Source organism: Podarcis cretensis (genome assembly GCF_951804945.1).
Source record: "Podarcis cretensis genome assembly, chromosome: 8".
Taxonomy (NCBI): Eukaryota; Metazoa; Chordata; class Lepidosauria; order Squamata; family Lacertidae; genus Podarcis; species Podarcis cretensis.
In genome coordinates, this window is record NC_137177.1 from 84952134 (window position 1) to 84970609 (window position 18476).

At 42.1% G+C, this 18476-nt stretch overlaps 1 protein-coding gene and 1 long non-coding RNA gene across 2 annotated transcripts in view; one reads left to right on the forward strand and one right to left on the reverse strand.

Moving 5' to 3' along the window:
• NAA25 (N-alpha-acetyltransferase 25, NatB auxiliary subunit) overlaps positions 1-13432 on the forward strand; it is a 36003-nt gene extending 22571 nt beyond the window's left edge. Inside the window, exons 11-24 of the mRNA XM_079986866.1 lie at positions 1226-1338; positions 4016-4223; positions 5015-5104; positions 6084-6264; positions 6395-6494; positions 6733-6884; positions 7321-7446; positions 8783-9026; positions 9234-9357; positions 10339-10404; positions 10905-11002; positions 11122-11232; positions 12365-12511; positions 12921-13432. Of these exons, the coding sequence (XP_079842992.1) occupies positions 1226-1338; positions 4016-4223; positions 5015-5104; positions 6084-6264; positions 6395-6494; positions 6733-6884; positions 7321-7446; positions 8783-9026; positions 9234-9357; positions 10339-10404; positions 10905-11002; positions 11122-11232; positions 12365-12511; positions 12921-13043 (1883 nt within the window). The 3' untranslated portion in view covers positions 13044-13432. The remainder of the gene's footprint in view (positions 1-1225; positions 1339-4015; positions 4224-5014; positions 5105-6083; positions 6265-6394; positions 6495-6732; positions 6885-7320; positions 7447-8782; positions 9027-9233; positions 9358-10338; positions 10405-10904; positions 11003-11121; positions 11233-12364; positions 12512-12920) is intronic.
• The window catches only part of LOC307222290, a 100990-nt gene that overhangs the window by 50349 nt on the left and 32165 nt on the right, over positions 1-18476 (reverse strand). The gene's annotated exons all lie outside the window — the stretch shown is intronic.

The following is an 18476-nucleotide window of genomic DNA, read 5'->3' on the forward strand; positions in this document are numbered from 1 at the left end:
CACCTGTGAAATGTGGCCTCTGAAAGATTAGCCACTATTTGAACTGGCTTGCCTAACAAAAGGATAAAATAATAGTCCAGTAGCACCTTCTTCAGGTATCTGAAAAAGTGTGCATGCACACGAAAGCTCATACCAAGAACAAACTTAGTTGGTCTCTAAGGTGCTACTGGACTATTCTTAAATTTTTAAAATATATTTCTACTGTGGGTGGCGCTGTGGTCTAAACCACTGAGCCTAGGGCTTGCCGATCTGAAGGTCGGTGGTTTGAATCCCCATGACGGGGTGAGCTCCCGTGGTTCGGTCCCAGCTCCTGCCCACCTAGCAGTTCAAAAGCACAGCTAAGTGCAAGTAGATAAACAGGTACTGCTCTGGTGGGAAGGTAAACAGTATTTCCGTGCGCTGCTCTGGTTCGCCAGAAGCAGCTTAGTCATGCTGGCCACATGACCCGGAAGCTGTCTGCAGACAAACGCCGGCTCCCTCGGCCTATAGAGCGAGATGAGTGTTGCACCTAGAGTCATCCGCTACTGGACCTAACGGTCAGGGGCACCTTTACCTTTACTGCATCAGACCAGCACGACTACCTACCTGAATCTAACAAAAGCAGTTCCCCATCTTAGTTGTATGCCCAAATTGTTGTATTTATGTCTGTGTGTAGAGGCACATTTGCCAAGGGAGAAGATAACAGAGTTCAGAAAGAAGATAGTGTACCATAACCTGTATTTCCACTCCCTCCACCCCCACAAAGAGTGTTTGTGGCTGGCATACCTCTAGCAGTATAAGCATAGCAGGCAAAGGGTGGCAGGAGGCAGAGAAGAAAGCTGTCCTCCATCCCTTCCCCATTTGTAGAACTCTCCATCTCTGCCACCTTTAAGCCAAAGAGAGTGTGCCAACAGAGGATATGTTAAAAATGAAAACACTCAGTTAAAATTGTAAGCTTTACTCAGAAAATGAAACCTCTCTGTTCCAACTTGCTATATTCCTCGCATGTTGCCTTCTCAATTGTATGCTTGATTTTCCTTCAATTATTTGGAATCATCTTTGTTTACCACCTAAGCTTCCTAATTCATCATGATAGTCTTAAATTACTACTGTATTAAATTCCAAAGTACACCAGGGAGTCATGTCAGTTCAATAAGAGATGCTAAGGTGTAGATATGTCACTTCCCTTCAGTTATCTGTTTTACTGCTGAAAAACATCTTAAATCACTGCTCTTATACTTGTAAGGTGATCCAGAAGAGCTGATGTTCCAATATTTCAAACAATTTGGGGACAAACCCTGCTGCTTTACTGATCTCAAGGTGTTTGTAGATCTCCTCCCACCAACTCAATATACAAAGGTAAGTTTGGTGGTCATTTGTTTACTGATCTTTTCTCTTCCTTTCTTTTCAGTACACCATGATTGTATTATTTGTTCCAATGATTGAAATATTCAATTAAGGCAAAAGGTTTTGGGTGCAACTTGGGATTATGCAGAAACTTGAAGGCCTGTGTGCTCCTGCCCCAGCTCAAGGCAATCTGACTAAAGATGCTGTTTTATCTATTTTTTTATCTACTGCTTTTTTTCTAGTTTCCCTCTGCTTCCTATGCTGTGCAGGGCAGCGAGGGCCCTGCCCCAATATTCAAAAGAGCAAAAGAGACTTTGCTGTCAGGAGTAGCTGTACTGAGTGATTTCAGCAGCTGGAAATCCTGGTGCTCAACTCATTGTTCTTCTAAGCCCCTGTGGCTAGAAGGTTAAATGTGCAAAAGAAAAAACCTGGCCTGTCAGGCTGTAAACAAAACTGCTGAGAACTATGGTCCCAGCACTATTGAGGTTAAGAGGGGTTTTTTGTTGTTCTTTTGCTAGCTCCAATGTGGCTCTCGCCAAAGGTCACTGAGCAATTGCGTGTAATCCAGCAGATGCCATTTCTAAGCAGGTTGTAAACATCAGTACATTAAAACAAATCTTACTTCAAAATATTAGGATAGATGTTGCTGCCTTATACCACTTCAGCAGGAGTCCCCATTGCCCAATATTGATGGCAGCAGCTTTCTAGGATCACAGGTGGAAGGTGACTACCCTGCCCTGAAATCCTAACCTGTTGCCTTATACCTGCTGATCGTCCCTTAATTAAAAGCCTTACAGGAAGGGAAAGCATCATTGTAACTCCTCAAAAATTTCTCTCCCTCACACACTTGATGCAGGCTTTCCAAGGCAGGAATTTTGGCTTTCCAAGATCTGGTGCTAAATTGAATATTGTGAGTTTTTAGAAGTTTTTTTTTGAAAGTGTGTTTCTCTTAGGACTGCAGGGAGACTCAAGAAGGTGGCAGTGTTTTAGAGGAAGAGGGCACTATATAGCCACTGATTCCCTAGCTCATGCCACTCATCTCACTATTTGTTTGTTCATTGGTTTCTTTCGTTGTATCCATGGAGGAGGGGAGAGTAGGATGCCATTTGCTTCCCCTACAATGCCAGCTTTCCCCAATTGGTGCCCTTGAACAAGAACAAGTGATATTGTGCAGCGATTTTGAGTATATTCATTGAAAATGTTTGTCCCCATAGATGATAAGAATTTGAGAATTCTGCCCTTTCTTCATAATGTTCCTAATCAAACAAGCCTACACCATGCCCCTGCAAAACCCAGTGCAGAACAGTTTCTAGCTGGAAAATTTAGGTGTTTTCTGTTCTCAACCAGGCTTTTGCAACCTGGTGCCCTCAAGGTATTTTGATGGGAGGTGTAGTCCAAAACACTTGATGGGCACCAGATTGCACAAGGCTGATGTAGGCATACAACCTGCTTATATATTTTGAAACTTCTGCTGCACATTTATTTTCTTAGCTCATTTTAGCCTTGCTCTTCAGCTGCAGCGGTTCCCTAAATGGTTTAAACAATACAGTGGTGCCTCGCAAGACGAAAAGAATCCGTTCCGCGATTCTCTTCGTCTAGCGGTTTTTTTGTCTTGCAAAGCAAGCCCATTGACGGCTTAGCGGATTAGCGCTATTAGCGGATAAGCGGCTCAGAAAAAGGGGGGGAAGGAAAAAAAACCTGCAGGAACTCACAAGACATTTTCGTCTTGAGAAGCAAGCCCATAGGAAATTCGTTTTGCGAAGCACCTCCAAAACGGAAAACTCTTTCGTCTAGAGAGTTTTCCGTCTTGCGAGGCATTTGTCTTGCAGTCGCACCACTGTAATTTAAAAAGCCAGTCCCAGTTTACAGGGCTTAGATTATGAAAAATACAAGGACCACCTGCAGCTTTATTTATAACAACTGATGTAAATCTTTCCAAGGCAGCTTACAAGTAACATTTAAAATGTAAATGTTTTCTAGTATAACAATGCAATAAAACCCCATGCAATAAAAATGACACCCTTCCCTCATAAGAATAATATATTTAGAGCAGCCAAATATACCCTGCCATAACTGGGCATGCATTGCCAGAGGTTGCATGCCGGAATCAGTTTCTGATATGTAAAGGCATCCCCTGTTTCTACAAAACAGCTTTCCATTTGTTTTCCATTCAGTTCTGCTAACTGTTTAGTCAGCTTTTCCATGTGAGCCAGAGTCCAAACTTTTCGTCTCCAAGCAGACAACTGCAAATTATCCAAACCAAATTTGGAGCAATCAGTAGACGAGCTGCAACCAGTAGAAAGGTGATCTGTTATTTGAGGAGGAGGTCCTTCTGTTCATCCTTAAATTTTGTTGTTCAGGCCAGTTGTGGGGTACATTGAACAGACTGTTTTGTGATCAAGCTTTCCCCCTAGTTTTCAACTGCATTTTTAAAAACCAGAAAACACAATTATCAACACATACAGATTCATTAGAATCCTTCCCATAGGGGAGCTGGTGGTAGATGCAAAAGGAAAAAGGGGTGAGGAGGAAAGAAGAAAAACAGACTCGGGTGCCAATTCTTAAAGTTTTCATAATGGCCAGGAGGAATGGAAACAGTTCGGGGGGAAGGGGAGCAGCACTGATGGGATCTCTCTGCTATCCCTGCTAGGTATTGCAAATCTAACATTTCCTTTTCCCTCCCCCACAGTTCATCAACCAGTTGCTGGGGGTCATCCCCTTGTCTGCACCAGCAGAAGAGAAACTTGCACTACCAGCTAACATCAAAGCTTTGCAGCAACACTTGTGTGTCGTGCAGTTGACAAGGTTGCTCGGCCTCTACCACACCATGGACAAAGCCCAAAAACTGGGAGCCATCCAGGACTTGATGTCACGATATCGGCACGGACTGAACTTTGGTGAGGAGGGCTTGAATCTAGCCTAAATGTCAGACCACTTCACTGTTCTTGGGGGAAATCCTAATAATTGCTGTACTTTTCCATTTTTTATGATAAAAGAATGTAAAATAATTGGGGTCGTCTTCTACAAGGGCAATCTCCCCCCTCCCATTTTCTTAATTTTTAGTCCCCAAAAATTATACATGAGAAATATGGTATTTCCTCTGCCTCCTACCAAGTCATTGCTATTGGCTTACTTCAGCTCCCTGATGCATTTCATCCTTCCTCTGAGGAGTTCTAGAGTAGAGTCCAATGGATTCCTACTTATCTTCAGGGATGGAACTGCATCAGATATCTTACATGGTTTGCTTGGTTTTTAATGGATTTTGCTTTGACAAACTGAAAAAGTTACTTTAGTCAGAGAAGGATTATAAGCAGATGTGGTTTAACTGTTTATTAGTTAAATCTTAGGTAAAAGGTCTATGCTGATTTCCAGAAATAAGAAATTGGCTGGCATTCAACTAAGTTTTACTCAAGAGTAGAGCCACTGAACATGACTAAGGTAGGTTCATTAGTTTCAATAGCTCCACTCTTAAGTAAGACTTAGTTAAATACGGCACATAGGGTGCAATGCTAGGCACGCTTAACTGTTGGATTATGTCTCATTGAATTCAGTGGGGCAGACTCCTGTGTAAATATGCAAGAAGTACTGTAACTACTTGCTAAACAATACCTTTTGTAAGCAAGGTGTTGTTTAACATTCTAGACCCACAAGTTTTTCAGTTACATTGCTTGACTTTGTTTTTCCATAGGAAAATCTTGTTTGAAAACAGAGTTGCAGTTTTCCGACTACTACTGTCTGCTTGCTGTTCACTTGCTCCTTGACATCTGGCTAGAGGCAGGTATGTCCTTACATGCTCCACTGCATGCATGCAAATAGAGATTTCAGCCCACAACGGCTCAAGCATTGGTTTGCAGCCGTATGAACAAAAGCCAGTGTGGCTAGAGCAAGCTTCCTCCACCTTGGCCCTCCAGATGTTTTGAGACTACAATTCCCATCATCCCTGACCACTGGTCCTGCTAGATAGGGATCATGGGAGTTGTAGGCCAAAAACATCTGGAGGGCCAAGGTTGAGGAAGCCTGAGTTAGAGTTTTGAACTAAAACCTGGGAGACCAGGGTTCAGATCCCTACTCGGCCCTGAAGCTCACTGTGTGTGACCTTTGGTCACTTGCACTTTTTCTGTGGCTGCTCCCAGATTATGGGATTCCTTTTCTCGTGAAGTTAGGCTAAAGCCTACCTATTCAAACAGGCCTTAGAAAACGAGGGTGCAGACATTTTTTTTAGGGCAAACATTTTAATGCTGCATCTAAATGTGTTGTACTGTTTCTAACTACCGTATTTTTCGCTCTATAAGACGCACCAGACCATAAGACGCACCTAGTTTTGGAGGAGGAAAACAAGAAAAAAAATATTCTGAATCTCAGAAGCCAGAACAGCAAGAGGGATTGCTGCACAGTGAAAGCTGTTCTGGCTTCTGGGATAGCTGCACAGCCTGCATTTGCTCCATAAGACACACACACATTTCCCCTTACTTTTTAGGAGGGAAAAAGTGAGTCTTATTGAGCAAAAATTACAGTACTTTGTTTTTATTACTTTGTATTTGGCAATGTTGTAAGGTGCCTTGAATCCCAGCTTGGGAGAAAGGCGTGATATAAAAACATTAAATAATCATAATATTGTGGGGAGCAGTAGGATGTCCAGCATGGGACATGGCCGTGGCTCTTGGATCCTAGCAAAAGGAGGGCTTCTCATCCCTGCTTGGCCATCTTTCCTGCCCCTTTCTCTCGTTCAAGGCTTGAGTGTGGTGTTCTTTTCCCAGGTGAGGAGCCAGCTGCCTGGCACTGCTTGACTTTACTAGAAGAAGGGCTGGCTCACAGCCCCTCCAATGCTCAGTTCAAATTGTTGCTCATCCGGATCTACTGCATGCTCGGGGCGTTTGAACCAGTCGTGGAGCTTTACTCCAGCCTCGATGCCAAGCACATACAGCACGACACCATCGGGTGGGTAGTGTGGCATTGGTCATAATTGTGGTATCAAGCGATTGGCAGGTGGCTCTTCAGAGCCAAAAAGGTAATGAGGGTGCAGAGCAGCTCTCTCATGGTTACTGTTTTGGTTTTGTTTGTATTACAGTTACTTGCTGACACGCTATGCCACAGCCTTCGGTCACTATGCTGCCGCATCACAATCCTGCAACTTTGCACTCAGGTTTTTCCACTCCAACCAGAAAGATGTAAGTGGCAAAGGGACCCCCAAATGTGTACCCCAGTTTCCCCTCAGAGAACACACGGAATCTCTCCAAAGGGTGTGTCTCTTGCATTTCTGCATGAGCAGGGGACGCATGCCCAGAACATTTTAGTGCTGCAGAGGCAGCAGGAGGGCTGCTCCCAAGGTCATACGTTTCTTGCGATGCAGAAAACCTGTAGCTCCTTGCTTAATTAATGCTGAGGCCATCCTGTGTTCCTTCTTAGACCTCAGAATACATTATTCAAGCCTATAAATATGGTGCATTTGAGAAGATCCCAGAATTCATTGCTTTCAGGAACAGACTAAACTCCTCACTTCACTTTGCACAAGTCCGCACAGAACGGATGTTACTGGACCTCTTACTTGAAGCAAATATGTGAGTATGGAAGAGTTGATTTCTAATCTTCTGAGTGCTTATCCTGGGGGGGCCCTCAGGCAGGTTGTGGGGTGGTAAAGCTGAGAGAGATGTTAGCTTGGAGAAGTACTGCTAGCTGTCTCAATTGAGGGACAGGTCCCAGTGGTACTGAAAGATCTCTCGATGAAGCAGAATTTGCTGTCTTCCACCCAAAGTGTTGCACAGTACTCAGATGTGAGTACCCTGGTGCTCTTCAGCTCAGTTGAAGAGTGGGAGTTGTTATATCACTTTCTCAGGTTGAAAAATGCAGCTTTCCTGGGCATAAGATGAATTATTTTTGCACAGAGCATTGCATTATTTATAGCAGGGTCATTCTGCTCAAGGGTGATCAAAATCCTCTTCAGTTCATCCTAAAAGCACCTGACCCAATACTTCTGTATTGCTTTTCATGAACTAGATCAGTGAGTTTGGAAGAAAGTATAAAGTCCATGAGCCTAAGTCCAGAAGAGGATGACATTCCCTGGAATGACCTGCGGGACAACCGAGACCTCACTGTCTTGTTTAATTGGGACCCAAAAGACAGGTAGGTACAAAAACCCGCTGCCGTGGTTGTCATTATCTGAAGGCTAAATTTCAGGAATTTGTCCACTAAATTGCAACCTAAAAACGGATTGTCTTCCCTTTTATATATATGCAAACAGTTATATAACATTTAGCCAGCACTTAAATGTACTTTAACTCTGCCTGGTCCTTGAGATTCCCCCAGGCCACATCCCTCACTGGCCCTTCTCCACGCTCTCCTCAAGTGCTTTTGTCTGGCTGGAATGGGTCATTGAACTGTGATAATGCCTCTTGCTTGCTAGATGGAGAGAACTTTTGCACATCTGGGATATAGCCTATTGTACAAAGTGTAGGAGCAGCATCCATCGCTTTGCCCACTTTTGACTCTGGCCCTGCCCACAACTGGCTGGTGGCCCTTGGAGGAGCTTTTCCACATGGACGTCCAGTCTTCGGGTGAATAGAATCTTCCCCCCCTACTGTATGGCTTCCCCAATAATCTCTGCATTAGTAGATAACGCTGTTTACCATTGGTTTTTCATGTTTTTTGTGTTTATAAAAATATTTAGGTACTGCTGCAACTTTAAAATATATCACAGCGGTTTACAACAACATAAAAATAGAAAACTATACAATAAAATCATAAAAAGTTAAAAACAAGCTAAAAGCAAAGAGAAATCAAAACTAATAATCAACAGACCATTGTAGGGGATATACTGCACAGGCTTGATTTCTTGTTGTTGTCAAATGAGCTTCACCAACTTGGGGAATGACCAAAGACATTCCTGCAAAAGAAGCTGGAATATAAGATTTCAGGCAACACCTGAGGTATCCTGGACCCAAGTTGTTCAGGACTTTGTAAATCAATACAGTACGAGAACCTTGAACCTGGCTCTGTAGCAGATGGGTAGCCAGGACAGCTGTTTTAACAATGGTGTCACATGTTCTCAACCAGAAACTTCCATCAGCAATGTGGCTGCAGCATTCTGCAACAGCTGGAGCTTCCAAGCCACAGCAGCCCCACATAGAGCACATTACAGTAATATAACACCAGATGTAGGCTCTCCAGTTCCGCTCCAAGAGAGAAGGGTTTTCTGATGGTAGTAAGTGCACTTCTACGGACTACAGCAACACTACCCCTCCAGTCTGAATTGATAAGAACTGGGGCAGGCACAACTGAATCAAATCAGGTCCACCTAGATCTCGGTGATGCACACCAGTTTGGCTTGCTCATCCACAATCAGATTGTGGCTCAGCATTGGGCTTGCAAATAGAGCAGGGAAGCTTGAGCTTGTACTTCTGTGTCTCAGTTCTTGGACACCCTCTCCCCTTCTCCCTCCTTCCTTTTCTCTCTCTCACAGGGGCATTTCTGAAGAACACAAGGAACTCTCCTTGGAGGAAGAGACCATATGGTTGCAGATCCGATCTTTGATGTTGCGGCTCATAAGTGGCCTGCCAGCTCTTGGCCACAATGCCCAGCCAAAGAACTCCGAGAAAACCACGGAAAATGGCGTCTCCTCCAAGATCGACATGATAAGAGCTCTGCTGCGGAAGCTGGACGCTGCAGTGAAGTCCGGAAAGCAGTTCCTTGAGCAGAAGATTCAGGTATAGCTAAGAGAAACCGTTCCTGATTTCTTTAAAACAGTTTGTGATTATGCCAGGAGACATAAGAGTTGAGATTCTTCTGACGTGCCGGCATGGTGCTTTAATTGGAGAGCTAATTAGCTTTACCAGGAACCAACTCTGCTTTTCTCCTGTATGCAAAAGGTACAATATTTAATTTTCTTTCCCCCTTTTTTTCTTCCTGCCTAGTATCCGGTCCTTGGCCCCCCACCTTCCCGAATGGCTGGTTTCTTCAACAGTGGGAGCTGCCAGTGCCAGACCAGCTTATTTTACCTTGTTAGTGAAATTTATGAATTAGATACTATTGGGTTAGGTAAGTCTTGAAATTCCTGGGGCCAGCAGCCAATTTAGGTGTGTCTGCTGAAGCGGGAGGGAGGCATACATGGGTGTGCTGCTCTTTCAGATCGGTTTGAAGATATTGGCCTCTTACAAGCTGCTGTTGATGCCAAAGGCTTTTCTTGTGGAATTCTGAGCTTTTTTTAAAAATGGAAAAAATCCTGGAGAAAATCCTGATGCTTAAGATTTGAAAAAAAACCTCAATGAATCTCAGCTTGCCATCTGGTTATGAGCCTTCTGACCATTTTCTTTGGAATTTTCTGCCTTGTCTCCGTACTTTCCTTGACTCGGGTTAAAAATGGAAATTACAATCTGGCAAGGCAGAAGTGGGAAACGTGTGGCCCTCCAGATCTTTTTGAAATCCAACTCCCATCTGCCTTGGCTAGCATGGCCAATGGTTTGGACTAATGGGAGTTGTAGTTCAGCAATATCTGGACAGACACAGAGTGTCCATTCTATCTCTTCCATATGGTGAGCCATGTGGCCCATACCATGTGCCAGTCCTTGCTCTCCACTTCTTCTTCTTGTTGTTTTGATTTCTTAACCGCCCTTCACTTAAGGTTCCAGGGTGACTTTCAGCCATTAAAAAAGGGCATTAGAAAAGGTTTAAAACTAATTAAGATTCACAGGAATAGGGTGGGTCCGAGAAATATATTGAATGATTTTGTAAGAACTGCTTTGCTTTTTCCTTAATTGTGACCAAATATATGTTTCTGTTTTTCATTTTTGGGGTTGGATGTGACCTCAAGGGCCGTATAGTTCAACCCCCATAGGGCAGCAAATTTAAGTCTGGGGTTTTTTTTATTATGATAGTCTTTTTCTTCTCCAGCGGTTGCTTGTTTTCATTGTATTTTTTCTAAATCTGTCCCTTGATGTAGAGATATATAGATATAGATAGATACAGATAGATAATTTGACTATTTGCATAAGCCATTTGATAACTTTTCTTTATTTTCAGAAGATTCGGCAGCAATTCAAGAGAGAATAGGAAATAGCTTTAAATCATTACTAGAACAACTAACAGGTAAATCTGCTGAAAATCACATTACCAAAAGTTCTAGCCCACAAAAAAATTACATTAGTCCGTGCTTATCAGTTAAGCATATGCAATTAAAACTTCACTTTTCTTTGTATATGAGGGTATCACCAGGAGTAAATAAATTGGCTTGTTTTTTGTGGCTGACTTTCTGGAAAGATGGTTTCCATTTGATATGTATGCAGACACTGCCAAAATAACGCACAGAATAAAAATAAAACACAAATAAATGGGGGGGGGCTAAAAACAAAGAAAAGATAATCCTTAAAAAGTAATTAAGCACCAGTCAAATTAAAACAATATTAATAAAGATTGATATGTTGGATGGGAAAAGTTCTACCTCTGTTATAGAGTGCATGCTTTGCATGCAGATTGTGAAAGGGGAAGCCACAAAAAAGTGTTTCCCAATATGCTGCCTTGTGTAAGATTTGATTTTTTTCCCCCTCCCACGAGTTTCACCTTGTTTCCTACTTTTCTTAAAATAACAGATCAATTCAATAAATGTAAAGGTGATTTGTTGGAAGTCACAGAAGGCAGGTTCCAAACCCATCCGAATATTTTAGAAAATCTGGTCTTCTTCGTGGAGGTGAGTAATGGGACCTTTGGAAAGCTGGTCCTGCACCTCCCCCCCCCTTTTGTCGGTTGCAAAAACCCATCAGTGTCCCTAAAGTGCCTGTGTGACAACCTCTTTTCTCACTCTTGCAGACCATCTCCATTGTTCTGTGGGTATGCAGTTATTCTGACGCCGTCCTCAGGCCCTACAGATCAAGCTTGCAAAAAAAGAAAAAGAAGAAAAAAGAGAGTGTTGTAGCAATGGTAGGAAATTGTGTCTTAATTGAAAAAGTTACATCTTGGTTACATCTTTTATGACATTTCCGGGTCACGTCTGGGTTTGGCTCTGTGTGCAATCGCTCACATCATGTTCACGCCTAGAACAGGGGTTTCCTGTAATGAATTAATGGAATTAGCTTATTTGAGGTGTGATGGTCTTAAGGAAAGATTACACTAAAACCACAGAGAATAGATCTCTTCAGTTATAAGCTACGGTAGCTAATGGAAACTCCCATGTTTAGTTGTAGCAATGTTCAGAAAGGGTGCCTTCTCAGGTGCTAAGATCGTCAGGTGAGGTGGTAGCTCCACCTCAGAGGTTTGAGGAGTGGGCACCCAGGAGAGGGTATTCTTTGTGGCAGTCCTTACAAATATGAAACTTTCATTATGTGGCTTCCATTGCATTACTTTTTACCCTGGCCTTTAACACCTGAGGTATATATTTTCAGGACCCACTCTTAACTAATTTGTTTAAAACTAATTTTTTAATTGCTGTAACCTGCCTTTTGATTTTATGGTGAAGGACAGGTGAGAAATTGGATTAATAATAGCAGCAACAATAATATAGTTTTGATTTGTACTCTATTTATGCCACTAAGATAAAAAAGTAAGGTAAAGGACCCCTGGATGATTAAGTCCAGTCAAAGGCAATTATGGGGTGCGGCACTCACCTCACTCTTCACGCTGTGGAGGCCGCCGTTTGTCCACACAGCTTCCTGGGTCATGTCACCAGCATGACTAAATCACTTCTGGCACCTGGTGGACCATGATAAGTGATAAGAGCACACACAAATGCTGTTTACCTTCCCGCTGCAGTGGTACCTATTTATCTACTTGCACTGGTATGCTTTCAAACTGCTAGCTTTGGCAGAAGCTGGGACAGGACAACAGGAGCTGACCCTGTTGCACAGATTCGAACCACCGACCTTCCGATCAGCAAGCCCAAGAGGCTCAGTGGTTTAGACCACAGCACCGCCCATGTCCCTACATTATGCTGCTAAACATACCCATTAAAAAGCACTGCCTCCAAAACAAAAACCTGTGATACACTTCTGTGGAGAACATTGCACAGATAATTGGTGCGTCAGGGTGCAACAGCTTTTATTTTTCCTCTCTGCAGCCCCCTGTGTTCACCAGCTTTCAGGATTACATTTCCGGTCTCCAGACTCTCATTTCTAATGTGATAGATCATATCAAAGGGCTCGAAATCACTCTAGCTGCGCTTAAACTTGAAGAACTCTCCATAGAGGACAATTTACTGTCGCAGGTAAGAAACTGCTGCTTATACATTGAGTTTCTATGATTTGAGATGACTCAGGATTAAAACAAACCGTGGTTTAGTGTTAGGTGCAGTTGTACTTTGAGACATTTTTAAAGGTAATTAAAGTATTTAATTACACTTTGCGTAATTTATGGGTTCAGTTTTATGGTACTCCCTTCCAGTTGAGGTCAGATAGGTTCTTTCCCTATTGAACTTCCTGTGCCTACTGAAGAATTTTTTATTCCAGCAGGCGTTTTAGGTGTAGTTTGATTCAATAGTTTTAACTGATTTTCATTTTCGTATCATATCTTCGCAAACCACTTCAACCATTGTAGTTAAGTGGTATATAAATTGCTTACATAACACCACACACAGATGATTTATTTATCTGTGTAAAAAAAATGTTTCTTCCCAGGAAGAAAAGAAGTTTACAAAGACTGTGCTGAGGAAAGTCCAGAACAGTTACCAACATGCGATACAGGAAATGGGAGAGCTGCTGAAGAAGAGACTTGATACCATCAAAACTCTAAAGGTTTAAGGAAGTTTGTCCTGGGTGCCAAGGGTCAAGATTGAAATGCCGACAACAGACAAGAAACAGCATCTGCCACCATCCCTTCAACGTTTAAAATCTGGAACTTCCTCAAAAATGCATGAAGGACTTTTGATCGTAAAAATAGTTTTTTTTTTATGTATTAAAAAGATATATTCAAGCTGATTAAATTATTGTACATAAAAACCAGAAGCAGGGACCCTTGTCCGTCAGGGTTAGACCACTTTTTTATACATGTTCATAAGCATATTGTAACAGAGGCAAAAACCCCTAACCTGTTTCACTTCCCTTTGTGGGGAGAGGGGGGGCATTCTCCAGAAGCTCTCTGGGGGCTTGAAGTCTTTAGAAGCAGCAATAGAAATCCAGTGTAAAGCATATTTCAAAGGAGTTTGTATTTTTTCCATCACACAATGCAGCATTTATAGTTTTGTGTGCAAGTTTCTTGCCTTAGAAAAGCAGAAGTTCAGAGAGCCCAGTGGTCCACTGGGTAACTTCTTGGGTGTTCTTTCTTTCTCCCCGTCCAACACCCCCTCCCCCCGAGAACAGTTGTATGACTGCTTGGTGAACTAATTGGCCCAGGACAGGTGACTTTCTCCCTCACCCCCCCCCCACTCCAGAACAGTTATTTTTATTCACACCACCCACCTAACAACTGAAGGCACTGCCTGAGTGTGCCCTTGTGTGTCTTGCTTTCCAATCCTTCAAGGGAAAACAAAACAAAATCAGAAAAAGTTGGTATCTGCTTAAGTTTGTTCCAAGGTGAAATAATGACAAAAGAAATATATAAACTTGATTGAAAACTCAACTTTGGCTGCAGCTCAGTGCAAATGGAACAGCTAAAGGTGTGTATATGTAATCTGTCGCATAAACTCAACACACCTATCTTCCTTTGTGTAAAAGATGAATTGCTGAGGTGGTGTCTGTGCCCTTGGATGCTTCATCTTAGGTTTACGGCTGTATTTCAACCAAGTTTATGTGGTGAAGAACAGAATGCATGGTCTGAGTTGTGCTTCCTGTTATTCGTAAATCTCTTAAGATTGATCCTGGGCATCGTTAGGGAATGTGCATTAGATAAATTTTGGATGAGACTCTAGAAAATCAATTTTAAATCCTGTTCATTCTCACCATTCCAAACTTTTCATCATATCTAAACAGCTTTTGGTGAACATTTGTATAGGTTCCTCTTGGATTATGGAGTGTTTTATTAAATGCATGGAAATCATCATCTGGCCAAAAGAAATGGCTTTCGATAAAGTATGTTGATCTTCCTTTGCAACCAAATACAAGCAAGTGTAGCAGGCTTGATTATCCAGGCACCACCTTGAATATCCCTCCTTCCACTCCTTGTTACTTTGTTCATCATGTTACATGGTACAGGCAGTCCTTGTTTTGTTTGGGGGTGCCGTTCCATAAGCCCAGCCCAGCCAGCCCCTTGTCATGGCATCTTTATGACATTTTGGGGCTAGTTACGGGTTCAGCGATGTGCGCTTGGGCACCATCATGCATCATTCAGACGTGCCTAAACTGGGAGTTGCCTCTACCACTAAACTTTTTTCCTACCAAATTATAGCTGTTTCAGAATCAATGGGTACTGAAAATAGGTTGTTTTTTTGGCAACAAAGACTTCAGGCTTTGGCAGATACCTGGCTAAAGGAAAAACGATAACAAGCTTTACATTTTTGAAAGAGCTGGTAGTCCTGCTATCATTTTCCCTAGAAACAAGTGGGTGAGCCGTTTCTCTCGTGGCCAGTCCACTACGGATTCCTTGTGCAGAATTCTAGGCCCTGTCAACTTTTGTGATTAGCCTACTTCTGCTATTAATTAGGAGGGATCTGAAGACTTTGACCGTTAAATTTTCAGGTGTACTTTTAGGAATGATCCGCACGGCTTTTATTTCGCCAGTTGTGTTGATGTGTTAGTACATTCTAGCCACTTCAGCCTGCTTAATCACCATTTCGCACAGCTGAGGGGGACCAGTAGATTTTCCGTGGCCATCTTGACATTCCCAGAAGTACCTGCTTCTTCCAGGAACAATTCTCACATAGATATGTTTTCTGTCCAGAAACCCCAGCATGATTCTTAGACACCACACAAGAAATCACTCTTTATTTATTTTAATCTGGAACTGTTCTTCACTCCGGCTACACATGCAATTTAGTGGCATACTGAAGTCTAGATTTGCCAGTAAGATCTATTGGAGAATGAAGGCCTTCTGTGCTTGCTTTTGGAAGTGAGGCTTTTTTTAAAAAAAAAAAACCCAGTTATAGCAAGAATCAAATAAGGTTCCAGAGACATTTCACTGGCAGCTCCTAGTCCACCTGCATCAGGCACCTTGATTCCAGGTGTTTTCTTTTGTTGGCAGTGCTAGAGGTCACTAAAGACATAAGCAAAAATAAACCTTTTAAGCCCCCCCCCCCCCCGCCTTTCCCCATACAGAACAAAAGCAGGGGACAACTATGTTAGGCAATGGGGATAACCAAGAAGTATCTCAAAATGGTACAGGTGGTGAATTCTGTTTGCCAAGTTGTGAATGCCTTCGGTTAAGACAATTGTGCTCTTGTGTAACTTGCCTGTTGTGGTGCTGGTTTGTGGCAACATCTTCCTTCTGTGTTGGGCCTGGAACCAATTTCTCCTGAAAACCAGGTGGGGCGGATGGGCGTGCATGTGAGTAGCAGCATTGCCCTTTAAAAGAAATGGAAAATCCTACACGTTTGAATTTATTTCTGAAGCAGCAGTTTGCAAAGCTCTCAGGATCCAATCGAGGAAATACATGCCCTGCTCCCCACTCCTTATGATCAAAATACTCCATTACATAGGAGTGAGTTTGGGGTTTTTCTTCTGACAACTACATATGTATCAGGGGCAGCATCAGATTCCAGCACAATAATCATTTGGGTTCACTACAGGGAGAGAATTTGGCAGAAAAGTTAAATTGTAAGTTTCTGGAGAAACTGATCGTTGTCAACAAAACTCAAGTTCTTAATAAACCAAATGTTTTCGTACCTTCTATAGCAACACACATACATACACACAAACCTCCTTTTCTGAATTTGTGAAATAATGTACCACTGTTGTTTTATCTCATTTTCATGAACTTAAACGTATAAAAAGAGAGCTACAGACTACTTTTATGCAGTGCTGGGATCATGAGCCAAAATGGCTCTGCAGCTGCTACCAGCAACCAATTTCTAAAGTTAAAATATTTCATTGTTGTAATCCAGTTACGTTCCTCTCTCTCAAGAAAACTGCATCAGCCACCTGTATTGCCCATTTAGCTGGAGGGTGTGTGTATATTTTTAGTAATTTTTAACTTGTTTAAAATTGCATTTATATTTTGCAATTGTTATGTTGAATCATGGAGGAGGGTTTGTCTCTTACTTTGATCTATAAAGGGGATTTCTGTTATATGCAAGATAGCTTGGAACTTTTTATTCCTTGACTTGTTCTCTGTAATTTATGACTTTGGAAGGTCTGTAAAACACTTCAGCAGCTGACAGAATTTTAAGTGACAAAACTGCTAGCAATCTGCTTTAAACTGGATGGATTTATAATTTATATATATATAAATATATATATAAAGGTCAGTTTCTTTATAAACAAGTTTTTTCTGCCTTTTTCTTTAAGGGTGTGGGATTATTATTACTTTGCAAAAGTATGAAGGATTTTTAGACTCCCAGCCCTGTTTTTTTTAATGGTTAGCTACAAAAGAGGCAGATTTGGCCCAGAAAGTTTCAGAGAAAATTATTACTTATTAAATTTATATCCCACCCTTCCTCTCAAAGGAGCACTATACTCTTTCTTTACCTTTGTTTCCCATATTATATTTTAAATTGTAGAGGGACGCGGGTGGCACTGTGGTCTTAATTTAATTTTAAATTGTAACGTGCTGTGGTCTCATAGGGAAGAGTTGCTTAGGAAATAGCATCACTTGGAATCAGTTTGCACCCACTCGACCAAGGGCTTTGTTAGTAAAAGACAATTCACCTTCAGCATTCTTTCCCCCTATAGATTTTCTAAATCATAGATATTTTGGGGAAGCACTGTTGTTTTTAATTCAAACTGGATTTGGGTGGCCAGGGATAAGGCAGGATCACATTTATTGATTCCCTGCCCATTCCCCACCTGCAGAGCGTGAGATTGGCAGCAGCTTGCCCAAAGCCTTTTTTCTTTGCCTCTCCTCGCCTTCCTGCCAATTTTCAAATGGTAAGCAGAGCAGCTTTCTCTGTTCTCCTGCAAACAAGGGATGCTCCCGGCCTTTTTTCTGCCTTGGGTGCCTAGCTGCACCACCGGGGTCTGGGATCAGGGCTGGATTTAGGTTTAGACATTGAGGTCCAGCTCCGAGGGCCTTCTGGCGGTTCCCTCACTGCGAGAAGACAAGTTACAAGGAACCAGGCAGAGGGCCTTCTCGGTAGTGGCGCCCGCCCTGTGGAACGCCCTTCCAGCAGATGTCAAAGAGAAAAATAACTACCAAACTTTTAGAAGACATCTGAAGGCAGCCCTGTTTAGGGAGGCTTTTAATGTTTAATAGGTTATTGTATTTTAGTGTTTTGTTGGAAGCTGCCCAAAGTGGCTGGGTAAACCCAGCCAGATGGGTGGGGTATAAATAAATTGTTGTTGTTGTTGTTGTTAATTATTGATGAGGCCCTAAGCAACTGAAGGTAATGGGGCCCTTTAGATGTCCAGCTATTCTTTGTCAACAACAAATTGTCGCTGTTTTTTGTGTTGAATATATGCTATATGTGATTTATGGACCTACTAGGTATCTAAAGCCTTTTGCACTTAGAAAAATATGTATTTTATCAACATAATTGTTGAACTGAAATACAATTAAGAATAAGTATATTAATAGTGAAATAATTATTAAGCTCTAAATTAAAATGATTGGGGGCCCATTACTTACATCATAGGAGCTGACACAACACAAAATACTTGTTGCTGTATGTAGGTTTTTGTTTTGTATCTTATATTTTGGAAATGTACACCCAGTTTCTTTTTCCTTTGAATTTTTTGGGAGCCCCCAAGAGAGTGGGGAAAGGCACTGTGCCATAGCTGTCAACGTTTTCCTTTTTTTAAGGGGAATTCCCTGATTCCAAATAGGATTCCTCGCAAGAAAAGGGAAAAGCTGACAGCTATGCACTCTGTGTGAAATAGTGAGGAGGAATTAAAGAACCTTTTAATGAGGGTGAAAGAGGAGAGCGCAAAATATGGTCTGAAGCTCAACATCAAAAAAACAGATCATGGCCACTGGTCCCATCACCTGGCAAATAGAAGGGGAAGAAATGGAGGCAGTGAGAGATTTTACTTTCTTGGGCTCCATGATCACTGCAGATAGTGACAGCAGCCACAAAATTAAAAGACGCCTGCTTCTTGGGAGAAAAGCAATGACAAACCTAGACAGCATCTTAAAAAGCAGAGACATCA